The sequence below is a fragment of the Pristis pectinata genome, chromosome 2 (genome assembly GCF_009764475.1).
Source record: "Pristis pectinata isolate sPriPec2 chromosome 2, sPriPec2.1.pri, whole genome shotgun sequence".
NCBI classification, from domain to species: Eukaryota; Metazoa; Chordata; class Chondrichthyes; order Rhinopristiformes; family Pristidae; genus Pristis; species Pristis pectinata.
The window spans coordinates 43966193-43990132 of NC_067406.1; the positions used below are offsets into that span (position 1 = coordinate 43966193).

Genomic DNA, 23940 nt, shown 5'->3' on the forward strand with positions numbered 1-23940 from the left:
GCCTGCTGAGCTGCATCTTGCCATAATGGTTACATTTTCAATCAAATATAAGTGTGCTTTGTATATAATAACCAACACCACAGGATGAATTCAAGGTTAAAATCTATTGAGTTTGGATGAAGTTAGCTGTACAAACTTTGCTCTTTTGATGATGTCTGAGTTCTTAACTTAAACTGCACTTACTCCCAGCGTGCCATCATTACTCTATGTAATTCGTCGCAGGCATAGATCAAACTTACTAAAAGATTGTTTTTCTTCTAACAGGGTCAAGCAAGGTCTCACAAGCAACCAGAAGTGCGATTCAGTGAAATTCCCTCAAGGTTGCAACATGACTTCATTGCTGACGGTGTGAAACCAAAGTACCAGGAGAGACTTAATCAGGTCCAGCTTGAATGGTCGGCAACTTCTGGAATCTCCCCTACTTTTCAGAGTAATGTAACAGATGTTGATGCTCGAAGGGAAGTAGCAAGCACTGCTAACATAAGTTCCATTTCAGATCAGTATTGTGACCTATCAACTTCACAACTGAACAAGCGTGTTTCTGGCTGTACCTGGAATCAGTTTATAAACGGTAACGCTGGGCTGTCCATTGTTAATGCTAACCGGCTGGTGACTCCTAAATTGTCCACTGGTCACCAAGAGCCCATGGTTACGCAAACTAAACCAGTGGACAAAAACAAAGAGCATTCCGAGGCCACGGAGCAACAACGTGGGAGTGGGTCAGGAAAATCCAGCAAAAGAGATACCAAATGCTCTAAAAACCAGCTAATAGACAACTCCATTGAGTGGGACAAAAATAGCCAGAAGGGAACAGAGTTAGAATTTTGTGGGACTGCAAAAGGTAAGAAGGACACTTTAGCAGGTCATGTTGCAAATACAGAGCCACCATCAAGAGCCTCTCCCATCAGGCCCACCGCATTGAGCAGTCAAGAAAAGGATTCAGGTTCTGTAATGATTAGAATCCCAATAAAACCACAGACATCAATGTCTGCTGGCAGCAGAACGAGAAAGGGAAGGTTATCAAAAACTATCTTGGATAACAGACTACAGCCAGAACCCTTGTATGCTGAATCAAATGTTAAAAATGCTGTAGGTAGCAACTTTCCCAATGATGAAGACACTGTAACTAACAGTAGGAGCCAGATCGGTAGCAAGGTCATCAAGCAGCAGAGTAGGAGAATGGAGAATGAACTTAGTCAAATCAATCTATCAGTGGGGAGAGCCTGTGAATTAACTGACCTCTCAAATAATGGCAGCAGGGTGAGAAAACCAACTGCTATATTGGCATCACCTGTTTTTGTCGATCCCACCAAGAGCAGAAGAGGGTCCACAGAAATGAAACATTCAAAGCATGCAGCTAAAAACAGCACCATTTCTGCCAAATGTAAAACCTTGAGTCTTCTGAAGGAAAACACTGTCTTGCAGGAAAATACTACAGTCATGGAGCCTCCATCTGCCTATCCTATAACCCCAGCCAGTCCATTGTATTCTAACACAGATAGTCTCACAGTGATTACACCAGTGAAGAAGAAACGGGGAAGACCAAAGAAGCAGCCTTTACTTACAGTCGAGACCATACATGAAGGAACTGCCACAAGCCCAGTAAGCCCCATCTGTTGCGAGTCTCCCAATGGCAGTAAGAAAAAGAAAAAGAGAAAAAGCCCTAGTAAACTGATACCAATAGATTCTGTCACCTTAGAGCCTAATCACATCCCGTTTCCCAAAAAGGATGGGAAAATAAATGTCCTGGATAAGAAAACAATCAAAACTATCAATAAAATGAAAACCATGAAACGAAAGAATATTTTGAATCAAATTCTGTCTTATTCCAATAATACAGTACTAAAAAAGAAAGTACAGTCCTGCAGTACTGCTTCAGCAATCTCATCTGCCCTTGAGACCAAGTTAGGAAAACAGATCAACGTTAGCAAGCGAGGGACTATTTATATCGGCAAAAAAAGAGGAAGGAAACCAAAAGCCATGGGACAACTGCAGCAAATTGGAAACAAAGGTGCTGAGAAATATTCAAAGCCGATTTCTGCCCATTCAGAAACTCCAACTGTGCCTTTTGGTTCACAGCTGACTGGAGCAGTGTCACCAACCACTGCACAACCATCACCTCCCCAGGCAGTAGGGCCTGCAGGAAACCTCAGCCCGGTCAGCAGTGAAACCAACTTATCTGAGTCAAAGGCAATGCCAAACCTTCAGCCAATTAGTGCACTTCCTACAAAAATCCCAAAAAGCTTGCACGCAAGCACTTGGAAGTTGTCTCCACCAAGGCTTCTGGCTAATTCTCCTTCTCATTTATCTGAGGCAGCTTCTTTAAAGGAGATTACACTGTCACCTATCAGTGAGTCTCACAGTGAGGAAACAATACCAAGTGATAGTGGAATTGGAACAGACAATAACAGCACTTCTGATCAAGCAGAGAAGAGTACAGAATCGCGCCGCAAATACTCCTTTGACTTTTGTGCACTTGATCCCTCAGAGGGTGCAACAGTAGATCCTGGTACAAAAGGAAAACACAGTCACAGACAGAAACACTTGCTTGTAGACGATTATCACATTCACGAAAACATGAAGAAGCAGAAGCATAGACGGAAGAGAAAAAGCTTGCAGATGCACAGCAGAGATGACCTGCAATTCATAGCAGACCTAGAAGAACTAACGGCAAAGTTCCAAGTATTTCGTATCTCTCACAGAAGCTACACTTTTTATCCTGATAACCCATATCCCAGTATTTTTAGGGTCAATTTTGATCACTACTATCCTGTGCCATATATTCATTATGATCCATTACACTATCTTCGCCGGACAGCTGATCTTAAGTCTAAGAAAAGACGCGGCAGACCTCCCAAAGCCCAAGAGACTATGACAAAGGTGCCTTTCTTACAGGGTTTTGGTTACCCATTACCCAGCGGGAGTTACTATGCACCCTATGGCATGCCTTATACATCAATGCCTATTGCTACAGGTATGATGAACCTTGGGTATTATGGGCAATATTCAGCTCCTTTTTACTTGTCTCATGCACTTGGGTCATCAGCTCCCTTCTTGAGGCCTACAATGCCTCCACCCCAGTATCATGCCAGCTCCCACTTAAAAATGCCAACCACTGCCAAACATAAGGTAAAACATGCCATGCATTTGCAGCCTTCACTAGGGATGGATTTAAACACCATACAGCCTTCTTTAACATCACAAAGAGGCGGTGGTGGTGCAGCAATGCCCAGCAGCCGAACTCATAAACGCAAGCATAAGCACAAGCATAAACATCGAGATGACCGGCTCATGGGGTCACGGGAAGACTTGGGTGAGATTTTTGGGCATAAGTCTGACTTTGCTAAAGCTTTAGTCCATCAGAAACTAGAAAGCTGTGACAAAGATCTTACACTGGGTGCTGACAAAGGAAAACATAAAGAGAAACCGAGACAGCAGCATGTTGAACCGATGCACACAGGACAAAAGGTCTCAAAAAACATCTTTGACATCGATACATCGTCAAAATTAGCTTTTTCTGATTTACCACAATGGACAAGGACTACGGAAAAAAATGATTCCATCACTGAGTCTATTGATGCCTGTGTAAGAAGGTACACAAGCACTGAGACGCGAACGAGGCGGGATACCTCCATGGACCTGTATGGGGATCTGCACTCTGCAAGCAGCATGGTTGAAAAGAGGGAAAGTGAATCAAATGGAAATAGAAAAAGGCACTTTGAGGGTTTTGGATCATATCGGGAGAAGAATGGACCTGTGCTAAGGACTAACAGAAAAGACTGGGGGCAAACTCTATACAGTACCCCTGCAGCACCAGGTAAAGATTTGGTTTATAGAAGTATATAACAGCTCTAATATGTTATGTGGTATCAATTGTACTTGAAAATGCAATATGCTCATATATAACATTTAATTGGCTGGATATTCGATCATCTCTCTGTTAATCTACCTAATTTGATGTGCCAAATAGCAATCTAAGGTTCAGAATAGTGTTGTTTTTCATTCCAGCATTTAATCTGGCTTTCCCTTGGCTTCAAAATTATTTTAGTCATTTTCCAGTGGAACTTTAATTATTAATAAAATTACTACCCTTTTACTGTTAACATCAGCAGTCAATGTGATGTGCAGTGGTTCAGGTCATTTTTGTTATGCTTTGCTTTTCAGTGAAGACATTGAAAGTAATGAGATTATTATGGCATGCAGTAGATTTGCAGAAACGGAGTAAGATGCATCTGAACCTTGCAGTAAGTTACTAGTATGTGGTATTTGAGAACTGATGTAGGTCTTTATCACTAGTCTTAGCTTGGCAAAGTAATGAAGCCTTCACAAAACTTGCTCATTCAAACATCCTTAAGTGTTTTAAATTTAGCTCCATGTCATGCAGGATGTAGGAGCCTGGAGCATGTTGATTGAGAGGATGGTATTTGTACTGAATTCCATGTGGGGAAATTTTGTTTTATGGTCGATATTATGTAATAAATCTCTGCATTTCATAACTCCTTTGAGAGGTTTGTATATGTGTCTTCAGAGGTGCAAAGTAGACTGAGCAAAGCCTACAGATCACAGAAAATTGGCCACTTTTCAGCAGTAATTCCAAAGCGCATAGAATTTGTCATATTGTAAGATTTTCCAGTAAAATGTAAAGGAACACATGAATTCTCAATCATCAATAAATATTGCACGTGTAGTCTTTGTTGCGTTTGAACTCCACAGACTTATTTAAAAATATATCCATTTTTATAAGGTCATCAGCTATTTGATTTTATTTTAGTATAAGTGGCAGGTTGTTGAATAATTACTTTCCTGTTATTAGAGGAACAGGATAATATGCCTGATTTTTCAGGAAAATAATAATAAATTAAGAAGTGGAATGCTCTAAAGTTTAAAATATTAGTGGAAACATTGGCACCAAAGATTGGTAAATACCTAGGACTATTATTTCTACTGGGGTTTTAAAGGAATAAAATTGCAGATCATTTAGCAAAATTTTTCCCAAACCCCTCTTGATTGAGGAAAATTACAAAATTAATTCCATTTTTTAAGAAAGATGAAAGACTAAAACCAGGAAATTATAAACCTGTTGCTTTAACATCTGTTGTGGGAAATTTTTGAAATCTATAGTTAAGCATATAGAGAAATTTGAGCTGCTTAGAGAAAAATTTATTAAAATCCAAACGTGTAACAAATCTAATTACATTTTTGGAGGAAGTAACCAAAGTAAACAGGGAGACAGCTATGAGTTCAGTCAATGTTGATGTCCAGAAGACAGAACTTAAGCCTCCGTGCAAGAGACAATCAATTAAATTTAAAGCTTGTGGATTTGAAGGCTAATTTTGAAGGAGAAAATAAAAAGTCAGGCAAAAAGGTAAGTTAAATCAAAAGAGGTGTTAACTGTTTACTGAAGTTGGGTCTGGTTTCAGAACACAGTTGAGAGCCATGCAGTTCAACTTCGTCAAACAATACAAGTAACAGTTGCAGAGTAAGTAATATGGAGGCCTTAAATTATAAAAAATTATTTTGGGTAAAACTCTGGATTCAATCTGTATTGGGCTAGAAAAGGATAGATTCAAATATATTGTAAATTATGAAAAATAAGAAGCAATGGAAGTCCAAGATGCCAATTATTCTGATCTCTTCCCTAGTTTTCCAGTCGAAATGGATAACTTTACATTTTTCCACATTATATTGCATTATCCTTGCTCGCTCACTTAAACTGTTACTTATGTTTGCGGCCTCTTTGTGCTTCTTTTCCTGCCTGGCATTATATTGTCAGCAAACTTGGATGCATTACACACAGTTCTTCATTCAGTTCAGTTATATGCTTTGTAAAAAGTTGAAGATGAGCACTAATCCTCACAATTGTCCTGTTGTTGTTGCAGACTGCCAACCCAAAAAGAAACCGCTTTATGCTTTCTGTTCATTATCCAGTCCTCATTTTCATGATAGTATATTACCCACCTCACAGGTCCCAAATCTGTGTAATAATTTCTTGTAAGTTATCTTATGAAATGGTTTTTGAAAATACCATATATTTGGCTATCCTAATAGTAATGGGCTGAAACTATCTCATAACTAATTTGTCAGATTCCATTTGTAAATCCTCCACCCATTTGTCTATGTCGAGTCTACTCAATCATATTATGGAATCATAGAGCTGTGCAGCATAGAAACAGGCCCTTCAGCCCACCACATCTATGCCGACTATCATGTCCATCTATACTCATCCCACTTGCCTGCATTAATTCCAAATCCGTCTATGCCCTACTCATTCAAGTACCCGTCCAGATGCCTATAAATGGTGTTACTATTTTTGATTTCACCACCTCCTCTGCCAGCTCATTCTGGATACCAACTACTCTTTACGTGAAAAGTTTATCCCTCAGATCTCCTTTAAACCTCCCCTCTCTCACCCTAAACCTGTGCTATTTAGTTTTAGACACCCCTACCATGGGAGAGAGAGACCATATATCTACCCTGTCTAGGGCTCTCATAACTTTATATACCTCTCTCCTGTCACTTCTCAGTCTCTTTTGCTCTGAGAAAACAGATCTAGCCTATCCAATCTTTCTTGATAATTCAAACCCTCCAGTCCAGGTAACATCCTTGTGAATCTTTTCTACACCTTCTCTAGCCTAACCACATGCTTCCTCTAGTGTGGTGACCAGAACTGCCCACAATACTCCAAGTGCAGCCTAATCAACGTTTTATACAACTGTAACATGACATCTCAACTGTTATACTCAGTGCCTTGGCCAGTGAGGGCAAGCTTGCCATATGCCTTCCTCACCTACCTGTCTACAAGGAACTATGTACTTGTTCCCAGGGTATTTCTGTTCAACAGTATCTCCCAGGGCCCTGCCATTCATTGTGTGTATCCTGCCCTGGTTTAGGATGCACACAAAATGTATCACTTTTCACTTGTTCTAGTTAAATTCCATCTGCCATTTCCTTTCATGTTTTCCCAGTTGATCTCTATCTTGTTGTAACTTTAGACAACCTTCTTCACTGTCCACTATACCACCAGTTTTAGTGTCCTCTGCAAACTTACTAATCATACCACCTACATTCTCATCCACATCATTAATATATACTGTATGACAATCAGCAGCGGACCCGGTACCAGTCCCTGCAGCAGACCACTGGTCACAGGGCTCCAGTCTGAAAAACAACCCTCTGCTACTACCCTCTGCCTCCTGCCACCAAGCCAATTTTATCCAATTGGCTAACTCGCCCTGGATCCCATGTGTTCTAAACTTCTGGACCAGTCTACCAAGCAGGACTTTGTCAATGGCATTGCTAAAGACCATGTAGACAACATCTACTGCCTTACCCTTGTAATTCCATTTGGGTACCTCTTCAAACACAGAACATAGAACACTACAGCACAAAACAGGCCCTTCAGCCCACGATATTGTGCCGACATTTTATCCTGCTCTAATATCTATCTAGCCCTTCCCTCCCACATAGCCCTCCATTTCTCTATCATTCATGTGCCTATCTAAGAGTCTCTTAAATGTCCCTAATGCTTCTGCCCCCACAACCTCTGCTGGCATTGTATTCCACGCACCCACCACTCTCTGTATAAAAAAAAACTTACCCTTGACATCCCCCTTTTACCATCCTCTAATCACCTTAAAATTACACACCCTCGTGTTAGCCATTTTCACCCTGGGAAAAAGTCTCTGACTGTCCTCTCGATCTATGCCTCTTATCATCTTGTACACCTCTATCAAATCACCTCTCATCCTCCTCCTCTCTGAAGAGAAAAGCCCTAGCTCACTCAACCTATCCTCATAAGACATGCTCTCCAATCCAGGCAGCATCCTGGTAAATCTCTTCTGCACCCTCATTATAGGTCCATATCCTTGCTATAATGAGGCGATCAGAACGGAACACAATACGCCAAGTGTGGTATAACCAGAGTTCTATAGAGCTGCAACATTACCTCACGGCTCTTGAACTTAATACCCTGACTATTAAAGGCCAACACACCATACGCCTTCTTAACAACACTATTAACCTGCGCGACAACCTTAAGGGATCTATGGACATGGACCCCAACATCCCTCTGTTCCTCCACACTGCTAAGAGTCCTGCCATTAACCTTGTATTCTGCCTTCAAATTCGATCTCCAGAAGTGTATCACTTCACACTTTCCGTGTTGAACTCCATATGCCAATAGCTCAATCAAATTCGTGAGACATGATTTCCCACACGCAAAGCCGTGCTGACTACCCCTAATCAATTCTTGCCTTTTCAAATGCACATAAATTCTGTCCTTCAGAATCCCTTCCAATAACATTTCCACCACAGATGTAAAGCTCACCAACTTGTAGTTTCCTGGCTTGTCCTTGCTGCTCTTCTTAAATAAAGGCACAACAATTAGCTAGCCTTCAATCTTCCAGTACCTAATGGCTAACAATGATACAAAAATCTCTGCAAATACCCCACCAATCTCCTCTCTTGCTTCCCTTAACATTTTAAGATACACTTAGTCAAGCCCTGTGGATTTATCCACTATACATTTCAAGACCTCCTTTGTAATTTTGATATGCTCCAGTATATCACTTTTCCCTCCCCGAACTTGCTAGCTTCCATGTCCTTCTCCACAGTAAACACAGATGACGTATTGATTTAAGACCTCATCTCTTTCCTGTGGTTGCACATATGGATCACCACACTGATCCTTGGGGGCACCTACTCTCCCCCTTGCTACCCTTTTGCTCTTAATATACAAATGATTACTTATAATTTTAAGTAATCATTTGTATACTAAGAGCAAAAGATTTCTATTACCATTACCACATGCTTAAAAATTGATTCCACTATTTTTCTCACTGTGGATGCCTTACTACTTACCAATTTTTGCTGTGTTTTTATCTCCCTTCTTTACCAACAGCCAAGTTGCATTTGTCATCATAGAGTCATCAAGTTGTACAGCACAGAAACAGCCCTTTTGTCTCACTGTCCACACCAAATTTTTGCCCATCTGCACTAATCGCATTTGCCCACATTAGGTCTGTATTATTCTAGGTCTTGCCTATTCAAGTGCCAGTCTAAATGTCTCTTAAACATGGTGATTGTATCTGATTCCACCATCTCCTGTGGTAGTCATATCAACCACTCTCTGTGTGAAAAACTTTCCCCTCAAATTCCCTTTAAAGCTGTGCCCTCTTGTTTTTGATATGCCTACCACAGGAAAACTATTCTATCTATCCAATTTATACCTCCTTATAATTTTATTTACCTCTACCAGGTCAACCCTCAGCCTCCTTTGCTCCAGGGAAAGCAAGCCCAGCCTATTCAATCTCTCCCCATACCTAAAGTCCTCCAATTAGGGCAACATCCTGGTGAATCTCCTCTGCACTCTCTCCAGCGTAACCACGTCTTTCTTAAAGTATGGTGACCAAAAATGCACAAAGGAATCTCTGAAGGCCATTTTAATATCCAATCAATTCTGGGCAATCATAATTAATACTTCCATGTTCTATCTGGTCCTTTTAAAGCTCTGGTATGCAGGCCATCAGGTCCAAAGATTTTGTGGACCTGTTAATTTCTTCAGTCCTACCCCTTCATTAAGACTTATTAAGTTCCTCATTCTCACTTGACCTATTGATCCAGATTATTTCCAGAATATTTTTGTTGACTACTGGGAAAGAAATTTCAAAATATTTGACAGATGTTGCTCTAATTTGCTTATTCCCTACTATAATATTTCATCTCTGCCTGCAACTTTTGCACATCTTTTCTGTGGCATATACCTGTAGAAGCGATTGAGCCAGAGCTTGCTGTAGTGTGAAATCTCACTTCCTGCTCTCCCTACACCTGCATTTACATGGTACAGATGTGTGGATGGAAAATGGTTGCATCCTGGAAGTTTTTGGCCAGGCATAGTGAGGCCTCAGCAACCATTTGACCTCGGGCAACACACTGCTGAGGCCCTGCCTCTAGAATCCCCGGCACACTTTAACAAGAGTCAAAGCTGGTGGCGGCCTTGCCTTGGTCAAAGCTGGCAAGGAATTTGCTTTTAAATGTCTCTGGCACTTAGACGTATTTAAACATTATTAAAATTGATAAAATAATTAAATTAAGCAATATAAGGACCATGAATGTTCGCTAAAACAAACAAAAACACTTACAAATCACTAAGATCGTTATAATAATAAAGTTAACAAAAAAAGTTACCTTCCCATTACACAGGCTAAGAATTCCAATTCAGATGAGTATCTGATCCAATGCCAGGTCAGACCTGGCGTAATATCTGATTGACAATTTAATACCAGCAAGCCTCTTCTTCACTGAAAGACTCCGTGTGGATTCTGGCGACTGAGCAGAGTGACAGATGTCACTCAGTTGGTCTTGGACTTGCAACAGGTTCACCTATGTCTGGGACTCAGCTTAGTGTGAATGGCTGAACATCAGCAGTTGGATTCAGAACCACCAGTTACAGTCAGCAACTCTTGACCCATGTTCAACAGTTTCTGTGCTTTTTCTGGTTTATTCTCACTACTGCTTTTTCTCTATCAACCTATTGCTCATCTTTTGCTGAAATTGCATCCTCAGGTTTACCACTCTTCGTGGCAACGTGGTTAAACCCCTTCCTCTAACCTCGTGTTGCTTTGAACATTTCTTTATAGTCACAGCTGGACCACTCTTCCTATGTGGTTTTATTCTTTTAGGAGATAGATATTTAAGGCAAACAATGGATTACTACTTCAAGTGTTGGCCATTGCTTGTTTATGATAATATCTTTACATGTGTCAAATCCAATTTAGCCAACTCAAATCCCAAGCCCTGAAGTTAATTTTGTTCAGATTGAATATATTCATGTGGCTCTGAACATCATAAATTTTTCCATAGAAGATCCATAACCAAAATTATTTAACTCTTTTTCATTGCACAATTTTAAATTTAGGATAGGGTAACACAGTTGTTTTTAAGATATTTATTTAAGATATTTATATATTAGTCACATGTACATTGAAACACACAGTGAAATATGTCTTGTTGCGTTGCTAAGAATGTGCTGGGGGCAGCCCACAAGTGTCGCCACTCTTCCGGCGCATGCCCACAGCTCCTAACCTGTACATCTTTGGAATTGGAATGTGGGAGGAAACCGGAGCACCCAGAAGAAACCCAAGCAGACACGGGGAAAATGTACAAACTCCTTACAGGCAGCAGCAGGAATTGAACCCAGGTCGCTGGCACTGTAATAGCGAAGCAGTTAGCATTGCTGCCTCACAGCTCCAGCAAAGCAGATTTGATCCTGGTCTCGGAGGCAGTTGTGAGGAGTTTGCATGTTCTCCCTGTGACCACATGGGTTTCCTCTGGTCCTCCGGTTTCTTCCTATATGCCGATGATGTGCTAGTTGATTGCTTATAACTGGCTACTGAAAATTGCCACCAGTTTTAATGGGTGACAGGAGAATGGGGGAGGGTGGAGGGCAACTGCAGCAATTATGCAGAGTGGAAATGGTGGGCTCAGACATATTGGCTATCTGCCCTCCAACCACTGGCTCAGAGCAAACCACATACTCAGAGCAAACAACACAGTTCCCTTATACGATGAGATGGACTCTGACCTCACGATCTATCTTGTTGTGACCTTGCACCTTATTGCATTGCACTTCTTCTATAGCTGTGACACTTTACTCTGTACTGTTATTGTTTTTACTTGTATTACCTCAATGCACTCTGTACTAACTCAATGTAACTGCACTGTGTAATGAATTGATCTGTATGATCAGTATGCAAGACAAGTCTTTCATTGTACCTCGGTACAAGTGACAATAATAAACCAATACCAATACATATGGGGCAACTGCACTAGCACTAAGACCCATTGCAAGTGTGTTTCATCAGTTTGTATCTCCATCCAAATCTGAACTGGCGTTCGCTCTCATCCATCATCTCAACCTAAAGCTGAATCTGGTTCATTGTCTTCCAATTCAAATATCGAAAACTGGATCGGTCGGAACACAAGGGACAATCAAACCTTGACCAGACCTGGGTTTGCATATATGGGCTTCTCACTCCTCACACCAAAAGCTCTGCTCCCTGACCCTGACAGAGGTTTTTTGACACTCCCAAGAGCTCTTTTACTTTTTGCACCTCAACGTCCTACTTCACAAGCTCCTTTCTTGTCTCTTCTCCCTTCTCTAATCAGTGATGTGTAAGAAACTGGAATTGCAACTGTACAGATATTGAGGGTTGTAGGAATCGAGATTAAGGGATATGGAGCTGGTAAGTGCACAGAGATTTGACACATTGGGACTTTTAAACAATGTCACTAGAAGTTATATAGGGAAAGCATTCTTCATTGAATCATTCATAAATAATGGCATCCTGTTGTTTTACAATGCAATTACAGCTGTGATTAACTTTAGATGTTTTTAAACATTTTATGATTAATAATAATTCATTTTTAAATTTCCTGACAGCCATCGGCATGATAAAGAAAGTAGAAAGAGAATTCCAGAATGTTGCAGCATATGATTTAGCATATGATTAAACACGAGGCATTGATAGTACAGCGACAGGAAGAGAAAACTAGGAGGAAATGTAAGACTGAAAAACATTTGGGAGATAGAATTGTGCAAAATCATAGATGGATTTAGAGACAGGTGTAGGATTTTGAAATAGATTTTCTGGCATTTGGGACTTACGTATTGTTGCCAAGAACTAGATGAAGTGAGCAAGAGATATGAGATAGGAAGTAACAATGACATTCTTGATAAGTTAGAGTTGGTGTAACATGGAGCTCAGGAAGGAAGCGTCAAATTCACTAATTGCTTAACCATCTTTCTTCAATTTTGCTCTTTTAAATATGACTTGTACCATCATTGTAACTAGAATTAGTAATTCTATTTCTTTCTTACAACTCCCAAATTGCTTACATTTACTAGAATGGAAAATTAAAATTGTAGCTGTCTTAGATTTAAATTAACAAGATATGCATTTATGTTTATAATATGAAAAACAGTTTATTGTGCTGGAGGTTCAAACAGCTGTCCATCCACATCACTACCTGCTTGGACATGGTTTCCTCTCATTACATGGCGCCATTTTCCTGTCATAAAATTTTTACTATGGTTGACATTTGAAAATGAAATCAGCCTCAGTTTGGAAAGCCCTTCAAAAGCTCAGAAGTGAAATGATGGCAGCTAACAGTTGATGGCCACTTGATGACTGTCTTGTGTGATCCCCAGGCAATGAATGTCAGAGTCTGATGAGAAGAGAATTGTTGTGAAATTGTGAAGGAGAGTTGAGTCGTCATCACTAGTATTTTTTTTCTGAGAAGATTAATCTCTTCTATCTTGCCATATGATTATCAGCATCATAAGCAGGTGGTCTAACTCCCACATTAATAAAAGATTTGGAACTCGTTGGTTTCCATTAGTTGTTGGTTTTGATATAAGTAAAAGAATACTTTGGTAGCATTCATATCAGTACATGTCACCTTGCAATAAACATTCAATGAAAGCACTTTAGCATGAGTGGGTTCATTGAGAGACTTGTAATATTAATGGTTTGCCAATACAAAGTCCTTGCAGGAATGAAAATTGGTGATTAACCTGTATCTATGTAATGAAAACAAGATGCAAATCTATGCTACATTCTAATTAGAATGACAAAAGTATTGTTAACATTGCTCATTGGTTGGACGTTTTAGTAGGGTACCAATATTATGAGTAATTAACATAACTGTAACGCTATGCTGTACAGTTTAAAAGTTACCTGCACCTCTTAAGAAAGGGAAGTTCTATTATGACTGCACCATGTGCTGGGACACATTTTACAACTGAAGCTGACCTGGGAAACGTGGTATAATATGGGAGAAAGGAAGCTATACACTTCCCAAGCAATAGAGATTTAGTGGCAGAAGTGGAAAGAAGGAGAGATCCCTGGAGGAGGACCAAGAAGCTGTCTGGACATATAATCCAGAAACCACCAAACTCTTGTATAGTTGTAACTGCAGCCAATATAATTCCGTCAGCATCTTACTTGAAAGTAGTTGTTGATCCCTTTAAATGCTTTTTATACAGGGTCTTTCCTTCTGCTGAATATGTTTAGCCATATTTAATTAAGAGAGGCTTGAAAATCACATACCATCAAGAATTGTAACTACGTATCACTTCTACTTTATTGTCCCCAGTATAAGTACTGGAACTTTATTTGCAGAAGCACTGTAGGAGTACTATCAATATAACAATTTCAGCAGTTGAAGAAGGCAGTTCCTGAACTTCTCAATGAAAATTAAGGATTGGTAATAAATGCTGATGTAGCCCACGTCCTGCACCAGCCCACCTTGGAGCGCAGCAAGCTCTGCTACCTTTGCATAGGAGTGGTCGTAGATGTAGATTAAAGATTGCATTCTGCCACAACTCCAAGCTTGCATGGGCTGTTAAGGGACAAATGTATTTTAGTTTCTTACACAGTGGCAGGCTTACTGGTTGTCAAAACTGTTAAAGGACAAGTATTTCTCACAAGCATTCAAAACAAAACAGCTATACTGTTGAAAAATTAAAAGTTAATTAACATGTTAAAAATAAAACACTTATTCAATGAATTTAATTATAGTTAAGTTAACTCAAAAAAATATGTAAAATGCTTAAAATTTACCGACATGCCTCAGCCATTTCCTTGACACTGGAGTTGCTAAACTGGTGAAGGTTCGGTCGACAGATTTTTGATGCAAAATTAATATTTAAAAATCCACATGCTCCATCAGATATATGGAATGTTTTCAATTACGCTTTCGTAGGTGGCACAGTGGTGCAACTGGCCACACAGCTTCAGCAACCCAGATTCAGTCCTGACCTCTGGTGCTATCTGAATCGAGTTTGCACATTGGCCCCCTGATCACTTGGGTTTTCTCTGGGTGCTCCAATTTCCTCCTGGATCTCAAAGGCTTAACATAAGGGTTGGTAGGTAATTGGTTACTGTAGTTGACGCCAAATGGAGTCTGTGGTGAGTTGATGGAAATATGGGAAAATTAAAAGTGAGATTTGTGTAGGATTAGTGAAAATGGGTGCTTGATGGCACAGACTCAGTAATTCATAGTTTTCCAACAACAGATGTTAGGCTAATATGTCTGATATTCCTTTTAACTGCTCTCATTTTTCATAAATACAGAAGTGAAAATTATTGTTAGGGTACTTCCAGAGTTCTCATCACTTTCCTTTAAAATCCCGGAATAAAAGCAGTCTGGCCCTGGGCATTTGTCACTGCTTAGTGCCATCATTTTATTCATAACTTGTTTCCTATAGTTTTGATGAGACATCTTCCCTGATTCGCTGAAGACAAGTTCAATCTCTTTCTATTGTTAATATTAATACAAAGTAATTATTTAAAATTTCCTTATTTTTAGAATAACATGGTAATTCACTTTTGAGAGCTGCATGTTTCTGGCAAGCACCCTCTTTTGCCTAATATAATTGTAAGACATTTTTATATTGTTTTTCTTTCAAGTTGTTTGATGCTATACATCCAACAAACTTTCAGTGCCCTCAACAATATTGTGCCACATCAGATGGCATTCTGAAACTGAATCAGTAGTCAAGAATGTCATGCTACCAATTTTAAATATGCCTGCTAGGTGTACGTCAAACAAGTTATTAGCTGTCAATTTGTGCCTTATATTTTGAAATGTGTTTTTCTACTGTTGAAACCAGTTCACTACTTTTGTGACTGTTCAGTATGCGAGATGTCCTCTTGGATCTACTTTATGCACTAATGCAGGAGCAACCGATACAATATTTGATAGGTTTGATTAATCTTTGATAGATGTTTCTTCACCCAGATTAACCTGATATTCTGAAAAGTGCATGACACACAATACAACATCAAAAGATGTTGCTGTGAGTAGACAACACAGAGATAATATTGAGAATAACAATAGCATGGATATGTCAGAGGATTGGAGGCAGCAATCTAATCTTAGGGTTCATCTGACAAATTTCAAACTTTGCTCTTGCAACATTTATGTTATTGGCTCAGAGATTATACTGATTTTGTGTCACCAGTGAATCTGGGTATGTGGCTCTCCATCCCATTCATCCAAGTCTTTTGTAAATATGCTGACTAGTTGCAGTTCCAACACAGATCCTTACAACGCCATTAATTTATCCCGCCGGTTTGTATTTGCCCACTATTCCTATTCAACTGGGTTCATCAGGTATGCCCCATACTTTACAAATCCCAACTGAATATATCGTGGAGTCTGGAAATCTGAAATAAAACTGAAAATGCTGGAAATGTTCAGCAGGTTAGGCAGCAACTGTGTAAAGTAAATCAGAATTAGCATTTCAGGTCAATGATCTTTCTTCAGAACAAATACATGCTCTGGTCAATAAAAAATTTCAAGGTGTTCAGATATGTTGCAATATTTTACAAGTCACGCATAAAAATGTAATCAAACTTAATTACGCTGCATAAATGGTAAGGGATGGCCAATTTACAAAGGAGCAAATGAAGCCCTGTGGCCTAGAATTTCCCTATCCTGTCAATCACTTCTATTTGTGTGGGTTATGTGCCCTTTGTGGATGGAATGAAAATCAGAGCAAAGTTGCTGATCATAAAAGCTTCAGTTGTATATGATGGTTTTGAACAATTTCCTAGCCAGCCTAATAAAACTGTCATGAATGTAGGCAGCACCACAGAGTCCATTTCCTGGTCCTTGCAACCCCACCTTAATTCATGGCACATTACTCAAATGGATGAGGAAAAGTTCAAAATCATCAATTACATTTGAAGCTTTTATATCCTTTTGCTCTAATAAACTTCAGCCTTTGGTTTAAAAGGAGAGTTTGCGAGCAGAATATTTTCTTGCTTTATAGTACTGATTCTGAAAGCTGTTTTTTTTCCCCCTTCGATTTCAGATATGCTTATGTTTGTTCACAGCTAGCTACCAAATAGGTTTTGTTGAGGTAACATAGCCATAGTTGTCCAAGAATTACAGGTTACCATTGCAACTAGTTTATATCATAATGCCCCTCTTCAGAAAAGCTCCTTTGGGGTCATCATTCATTGCAAACCTGTTCTTAAACAAAAAACCTGTTTACAAAAAAGACCCAGATGATTGGTTTATGTTTCAATAATACCATCTCCAGGTAAGGCAAACTATGAATTAGGAGGGAATATTAATGAAATTGAGTTTATTATCTTGAGGAAAAGTGAATCTTTGTAGCAATCAGAGACTACTCCTTTTGCAATTTTGACCATGCAAATCTTCTTCATAATAAAGAATTTAAACATCAAAGGACACAAATTAAAAACAAGAACCTTGAAATTAGCTAAATTGATGTTGTTTATTTCAGCACTACACCATTAACAATGTTTTTGCCTTGGAGTAAAATGCAATAATGACCTATTCCAGATAATTTTGCAGAAATTTGACTGAGCACTTCCTAGCATGATTTGTGCAATTACATAATTTCCTGTAGAATTTTAGAGTATTGCAGTGAAGTTGGACCATATTGTCCCATGAGATATCATTGTTGGGCACTCCTGACAAAAATTAGGATTTTAAAGCCTAGTTGGGACCCGACTAAGCTCAGTGTTGTGAACATTTTACTGGAAACATTCCATTATTTTGCAAGTCAACCACTGTAATAATGTAACTTTGAGAATCAGTTTCCAGAAGAAGACAAGTTATTGGTAACAATTTTCACTGAATTTTAATCTCAATATAATCAATATAAAGTAAGTGTTCAAATTGGTCATTGTTACATGTGCCACCGATCAATGACAGTATTAACATAGAGTACCTTGGAAAAAAACCTGTATATTGCAAAAAGAATATTTCATTCTTGTGTTTTGAATAAAGTGCAGCATTTTAATAAATTTTAATTAACTTTTACTTTTGGAAATCTTATTAATGGTATTTCAGTGATTAGTTTCAGCTGAATGTCTACAGGTGTATTAGTCACCTTTGTTACATCTAATGAGCCCTCACAAAATATATCAGTTTTTTTTCAGATGCTAATTAGAGTTAATGAATATTGACAGGGTAGGAAACTCATTTTTAAATATAGCTATACCCCATGAGGTTACAAATTCTTCAACTTTTAGTTAATTAACCTCCTTCATTAAATCTCTGAATATTGCAGTTAATTGATCCTAATTCCATCTCTTTTGTACATTGTTCATTGAAGTGATTCTCATTGAAGTTTAAAGTTAGAAAATGTGTAGCTTTTTTTTAGGAGAGGCAACTAAAACAAAGGTTTTTACATTGTATCCTAAAATTGAAGATAATTTTTGAAGCATTATGACAATAGTGCTGAAGGTTAACTCATTGTTACGAGTGTAAGTTGTCCTTGAATGTGTAATACAGAAAAGCCTGCTCCTGTCAGACATTCTCATATACGTCAAACTTTAGTCATTTCTGATAGGATTTTGTATCTCATGCAACATTTCGCAAAGTATTCTTCAATTTCAGCATTTACTCCAATGCCTCTGGCAACATTCATAGGTTATTGCATTGTTATTGAAAAATATTCCTGAGTCCATAACATTCCATGCTAATCCGAACTGTTGTACTGTATTTACAAATGCTGCTGGATTAGTGACTTTTGTCCATGGGATTGTTATGATTGGAAAAAACCTGATTGTGATCATTTTGACATTTATGTACATATGCACTGAATTCCATCACTTTCCATCCATGAAGAGTAAACACCAAGACACATTGGTTAGATTGAATGGACTGTTTCCATGTTTTAACTTCTAAGTATTACCATGGAGCTGATTTCTACAACCTCACATTCCCTTCTGATTTCTCCTGTACAATATTCTACTTCTCTCACATTTGACTATATCTATGGTTCCTTTATTTTTGACCCTGAACCAAGGGAACCAGTCGAGTCAATGTATTACATCAGAAGTAGGAGCAAGCAGAGGCTATTTGGTCCTTTGTGCCTGCTCTACCATTCACTAATCTTTTGACTTCCACCTCAGCACAATTTTCAAGCACTATTTCCAGATTCCTTGATTCCCTTAATGTCCAAAATCTATTGATCTCTGTTTTCAATGAGCACAATGACTGAGTATCCACAGCCCTCTGGGGTAGAGAATGACAAACATTCACCACCCTCTGAGTGAAGAAGTTTCCCCTCATAGTCCTGAATGGCTTATCCCTTATTCTGAAACTGTCTCCAGTCGTAGATTCTCCATCCAGACGAAATATCAGCCTGGTATCTAAATTCCCAGCCCATTTTTCTCTCACCTTTTCATAATTTGAAGTGTTTCTATCATTTGATCCATCATCTACACTCTACCATACATTTTTCTCTTGTATTCCCTCATGTTAGTACTTCCTTGCTTTTGGCAGTGTCTGAGTGAATCTGCATTGTATACAATATCCTCCAATACACGTTCTGCAATATGGAGCTGGTTTTCATTGGTGGCACAGTAAGATGTAGAGGAAATATTAATTACACTCAAAGTAAAACTAAAATCCAGAGGATCTGATCTTGTTTTATTTATACATTATTTATTTAACTTTCTATAGCATTGTGCAATTAATATTTTCTTTGCAGACTGTGAGCCTAATTTTTCAATTCAGTCCAAACTGAGTTATTTGCCCAGCACATTCCTGAGATTTTTGTTCAGCATTTCACCTTTGCTAATTTCCTTCTCAAGTTGCTCCTACAAGCATGTTAAAAAGACTGCTCCAGGTCCCATGTGTTTCAGTTACAAGAATGTTACACAGCGTGGGTGGCCACATATATCATTCCATAGCCTGGAGTCTGTATATGGCCTTGACTTTCTTTTCACCTAATCTCAGTCACAGAAAAAAAGTGAATGTTAGGTGTTTGATTGTAGGAGGGCAATGATTAAATGTAAACAAAACCAATTTTGAAGGCTGCCAGCCTGTTATACCTATCAGATCTAGATAGAGATGGGAGGAATTTCTACTTTCAAAGGATTGTGAATCTTTGAAATTCTCTACCTCAGAGAGCTGTAGAAGCTGACTCATTAAGTTTATACAAGGCCAAAATAGATTTTTAGGGGAATCAAGGGTGAAGGGGAACAGGCAGTGAAGTGGAGTTGGGGTCAGGTTCAGATCACCCATGATCTTATTGAGTGATGGAGCAGATTTGAGGAGCCTTGTGGCCTTCTTCTATTTCTTATGTTCTTACATTCTAACGATAGTTTGATGTTACAAAACAAACCAGATTAGAGAATTAGCAGAGTGCAGCTCAAGCAGACTCCTTCAAATTTAAGAAAGATTTTGATTTATTGATTAAGCGAAAGAAGAATGTTAAAGCATTTGTACATAGCAGTCTTGAAGAGAATGCTTCTTCAACAGAGTGGGAAGCTCAGAATTTGGTGAGAAAGGGAATTACCTGCAGAGGGAGGAAGACTGGATTGGTAGCAGGAAACATTTAACATCTTATCCAGTGCAGGTTAGTGTACTTAACTTAGAAAGCTTTTATAAGATACTTAGAAGTAAAAGATGAATTACATAGATTAAATTACAGCAGTGCAAATTGTCTGTTATAGAATTACAGAGTGTCATGAGTGAGCATGGATAAAAGCCTCCATTTCTAGCTCAGAGTCATTCAACTGAAGTGCTGATTGAACACACTGTCACATAAGGGAGCTGGAGGAGGAGTATCTGAACATGGACCTGGTAGAAAGATGCACAATAGAACAAAGAGTAAAGACAGCCCCAGTAAGAAAGAGAAGGAAGATCCACAGAAGTGGATCATGTGTACCATTTACAATATACTTGTTACCAGTAAGAAACAGAATAAAAACTGTTCAGAAGGATATCTAAAATGTTGGCCCTGGCACAAAACTGGAAGCTGTCTACAGGGGTGGAGGAGGAGGGGAAGAGTAATGTAATGGTGTCAGGGGATTCCTTAATTAGGGGGCAGTTATCATCCTTTGTAAGCAGGATTGAGTGCTCCATATGTTACATTGCTTCCCTGGTGCTAGGGGGAGGAATTCTCAAGCAGTTTGAAAGAATATTGGCTGAGCGGCAGGGGACAGGGAGTCAGGATAATGGGCAGGTAATCAAGTTGACAGACTGTGAATAGGGATCTCCCGTGAGGGTCTGTGTTGGGGCCACAACTGTTCACCCTGTTTATATTTGACTTAAATGATAGGACAGAAAGCCACATTTCCAAGTTTGCATATAACATAGGAGGTGTAGCTGGCAGTACAGATGAAAATATTAGATTATAAAGAGATATTAATGAATTGAGCAAATGGCCAAACCATGGAAAATGGATTTCAATGTAGGCACATGTGTGATCTTCGACTTTGAACCTAAAAAGGAAGCACCAAAGTATTTTCTAAATGGTGAAAGGCAAGAAACGGTAGAAATCCAGATAGACTTGGAGATCGACTTGTGGTCAGGTACACAGTCAACAAAGATGAATAGAATTTTAGCCTTTATAGCTAGAGGACTAAAGTGTAAGGGATAGAAGTTATGCTCCTGCAAATCAAAGGTCTGGTCCAACAATATCTAGATTTCTGTGGGTCACTCTGGGGACTGCACCTTAGGAATGATAAATTGGAGTGCAGCACAGATGTACAGAATAACACCTGACTTCAAAGGATTAAATTACAAGGAGGAATTACAGAAACTAGGGCTTTGTTTCCTAGAATTTAGAAGTGGTAGGACAGATTTGATTTAAATTTTCAAGGTATTATTGGAGTTAGGGAGAAATTATTCAGTTGGTTTGGATTACTGTATAAAATTTAAAGGCAAACCTTTCAGGTTTAAAGTTACGAGACATTTCTGCAGACAAAGGTTGGTAGAAATGTTGAACTCTCTTCTGCATATGATGCCAGCCAATTGTTCATTTTTATCTATGATTGAGATATTTCTAATAACCAGAAACATTGAAGAATACAGGGAGAGTGCAAGTAAGTGGAGGTAACTCGTGTATCACCAATAAATTAATTGAATGGCAGAAGGTGCTGAAAGACCTACCTTTGATGCAGTTCTAAGTGGAGTTTCCTAAGATTCGGATAGACCATGTCTTGTCAAACCTTTGCTGAATAAAGTGAAAAATTGTCATATTAATATAAGCTGGTATTGTTTAAAGAATCAGGCTCTTGCCAGAAAACAAGTGTGGATGCCCTGTTAATAACATCCATGATACAAGGGAAGAAACACTATATGGAATTAGGTCACAGATCAACCAGTAGGTAAGGCAAATTGAAACTGGAAAAAAACTGGAAATTTAAAATAGAAAAAAAGATGCCGGAAATATACAGCTGGTCAGTCAGCATCTGTGGAAAGAGAAATAGAGTTAAAGTTTTAGGTCTGAGATCCTTCATCACAACTGGGAAAGAGAGAAAGCAGTTTGACAGCAGAGACGGTGGAGGAGGGACAAAGTGAATATCTTGGCTCCACAGCAAACCTGACCCAACCCTATCCAAGGTCTTTCCTTTTGTCCAATCCATTCCTGCCCCAGCCTCCCCTCAACTTAAAATTAACTTCTTTTCTCATTTCCCAATTCTGGTGGGACTTTGACCTGAAACGTTAACACTTTCTCTATCACAGTTGCTGCGTCACCTGCTGAGTGTTTCCAGCATTTTTTTTTAATTATAGCCAATATCACAGTATCAAATTGAATGGCAGAGCATGCCAATGAGCCAGGTGACAACTCCTGTTCCTATGTTCTGATTATCTCCATTTTGACTTCATTTATCTGCCTTTGTTCCATATCCCTAAATAACACAAAGCTAACCAAAATCTATGGAGATATCTTGAAATTTTCAATTGGCCCAGCAGCTTCAGTGTTTTATGGGAACATGTTTCTGAATTTCCGCTCCCCTTTGTGGGAGAAAATGCTTCTTGATTTTGTTTCTGTTTAACTGAGTACTAATGTTGCCCTCTTTTGTTTTTCTGGCAAGTTACTGTTCATCTGTACTTTTGTGTCCATTTGTCATCTTAAGCACCTTAAATAGATCAACACTCATCCCCTTGAACAGCCCTGACAACATGAAAGCCATTATCAGGGCAGGATCTTTTTTCCTTTATTTTTATGAAGTTGTAGACAGTAGTGAATGAGCAGCTGCTACAATATTGTGTTTTTTTTTCCTTCGTGATTTGGACTGGGGTCCATGGTACACATCATCCAACAACATATTAACATAACGGTGAAGTCAATGGCAATTGCTTGATGAGACTGCACCAGTGATGTGCATTGACAGACAGAAGGCATAAAGGTTGAAGGGGTACACCAGCTCATTTATGTTCCAGCGTAGACGCCAGAGGCCTGTCATTTATTAAGTATAATTCCAGTAGAGCATCCTAGACTGTAGAAGTCCCAAGAAAATATAATTACCATGGTCCATATGACATACAACAGTACTTCTTTTTTGATGTATTTGGGCATCCAGTTAATTTAAAACACATTACTTCCAAAATAATGGCTAACTACAGTTGGAGAACAAATTAAAGTTAAGTGATCACTTAACAGTGCAAGTCAGTATAATATCTGAAGAAAGTAGACCAAAAACCACGTTCCCCCAGTGTTTTCAACAACTACACATAGCAACTGCTTACATTGTTCCTGGTGGTCTGGCACCAACACCTGCTTTCTTGGAAAAAAATGACTGTAAACACAGGCTTAGGGAAAGCCTTGGGCTTTGAGAAAAGGCTTTGTTGGGTTGACAACAAACAGCTTCTGTCAATCCATCAAATGATTCAAGCGTGAAGTCTATAGGATTTGTTTCCAGGTGCTTGAAAACAAAAGAACTCTGTAACCTCAGATAACAACTAAGGTCACTTACAAGCCCCAATCACCAGGAACCTGTCAGTCTGTATTAATAGCATTATCAACATTTTCAATTGAAAGTGCACATTTGCAACCTGCATAATGGAAAGCAGTTTCACTTTGGACTGTGTTGTGTAAATTTGAAAAGGTTTATTTATACTGCAACTCAATATTGCAAATTGTATTTTCAGTTTTACAGT

The 23940-nt window shown here is 38.9% G+C and overlaps 1 protein-coding gene across 6 annotated transcripts in view; it reads left to right on the top strand.

Annotated features, from left to right (window-relative positions):
* Window positions 1-23940, top strand: part of setbp1 (SET binding protein 1) — a 228984-nt gene that overhangs the window by 170796 nt on the left and 34248 nt on the right. For all 6 annotated transcript variants that reach the window (XM_052010183.1, XM_052010181.1, XM_052010185.1 and 3 more), the window contains one exon: window positions 265-3817. In XM_052010183.1, the coding sequence (XP_051866143.1) occupies window positions 265-3817 (3553 nt within the window). The remainder of the gene's footprint in view (window positions 1-264; window positions 3818-23940) is intronic.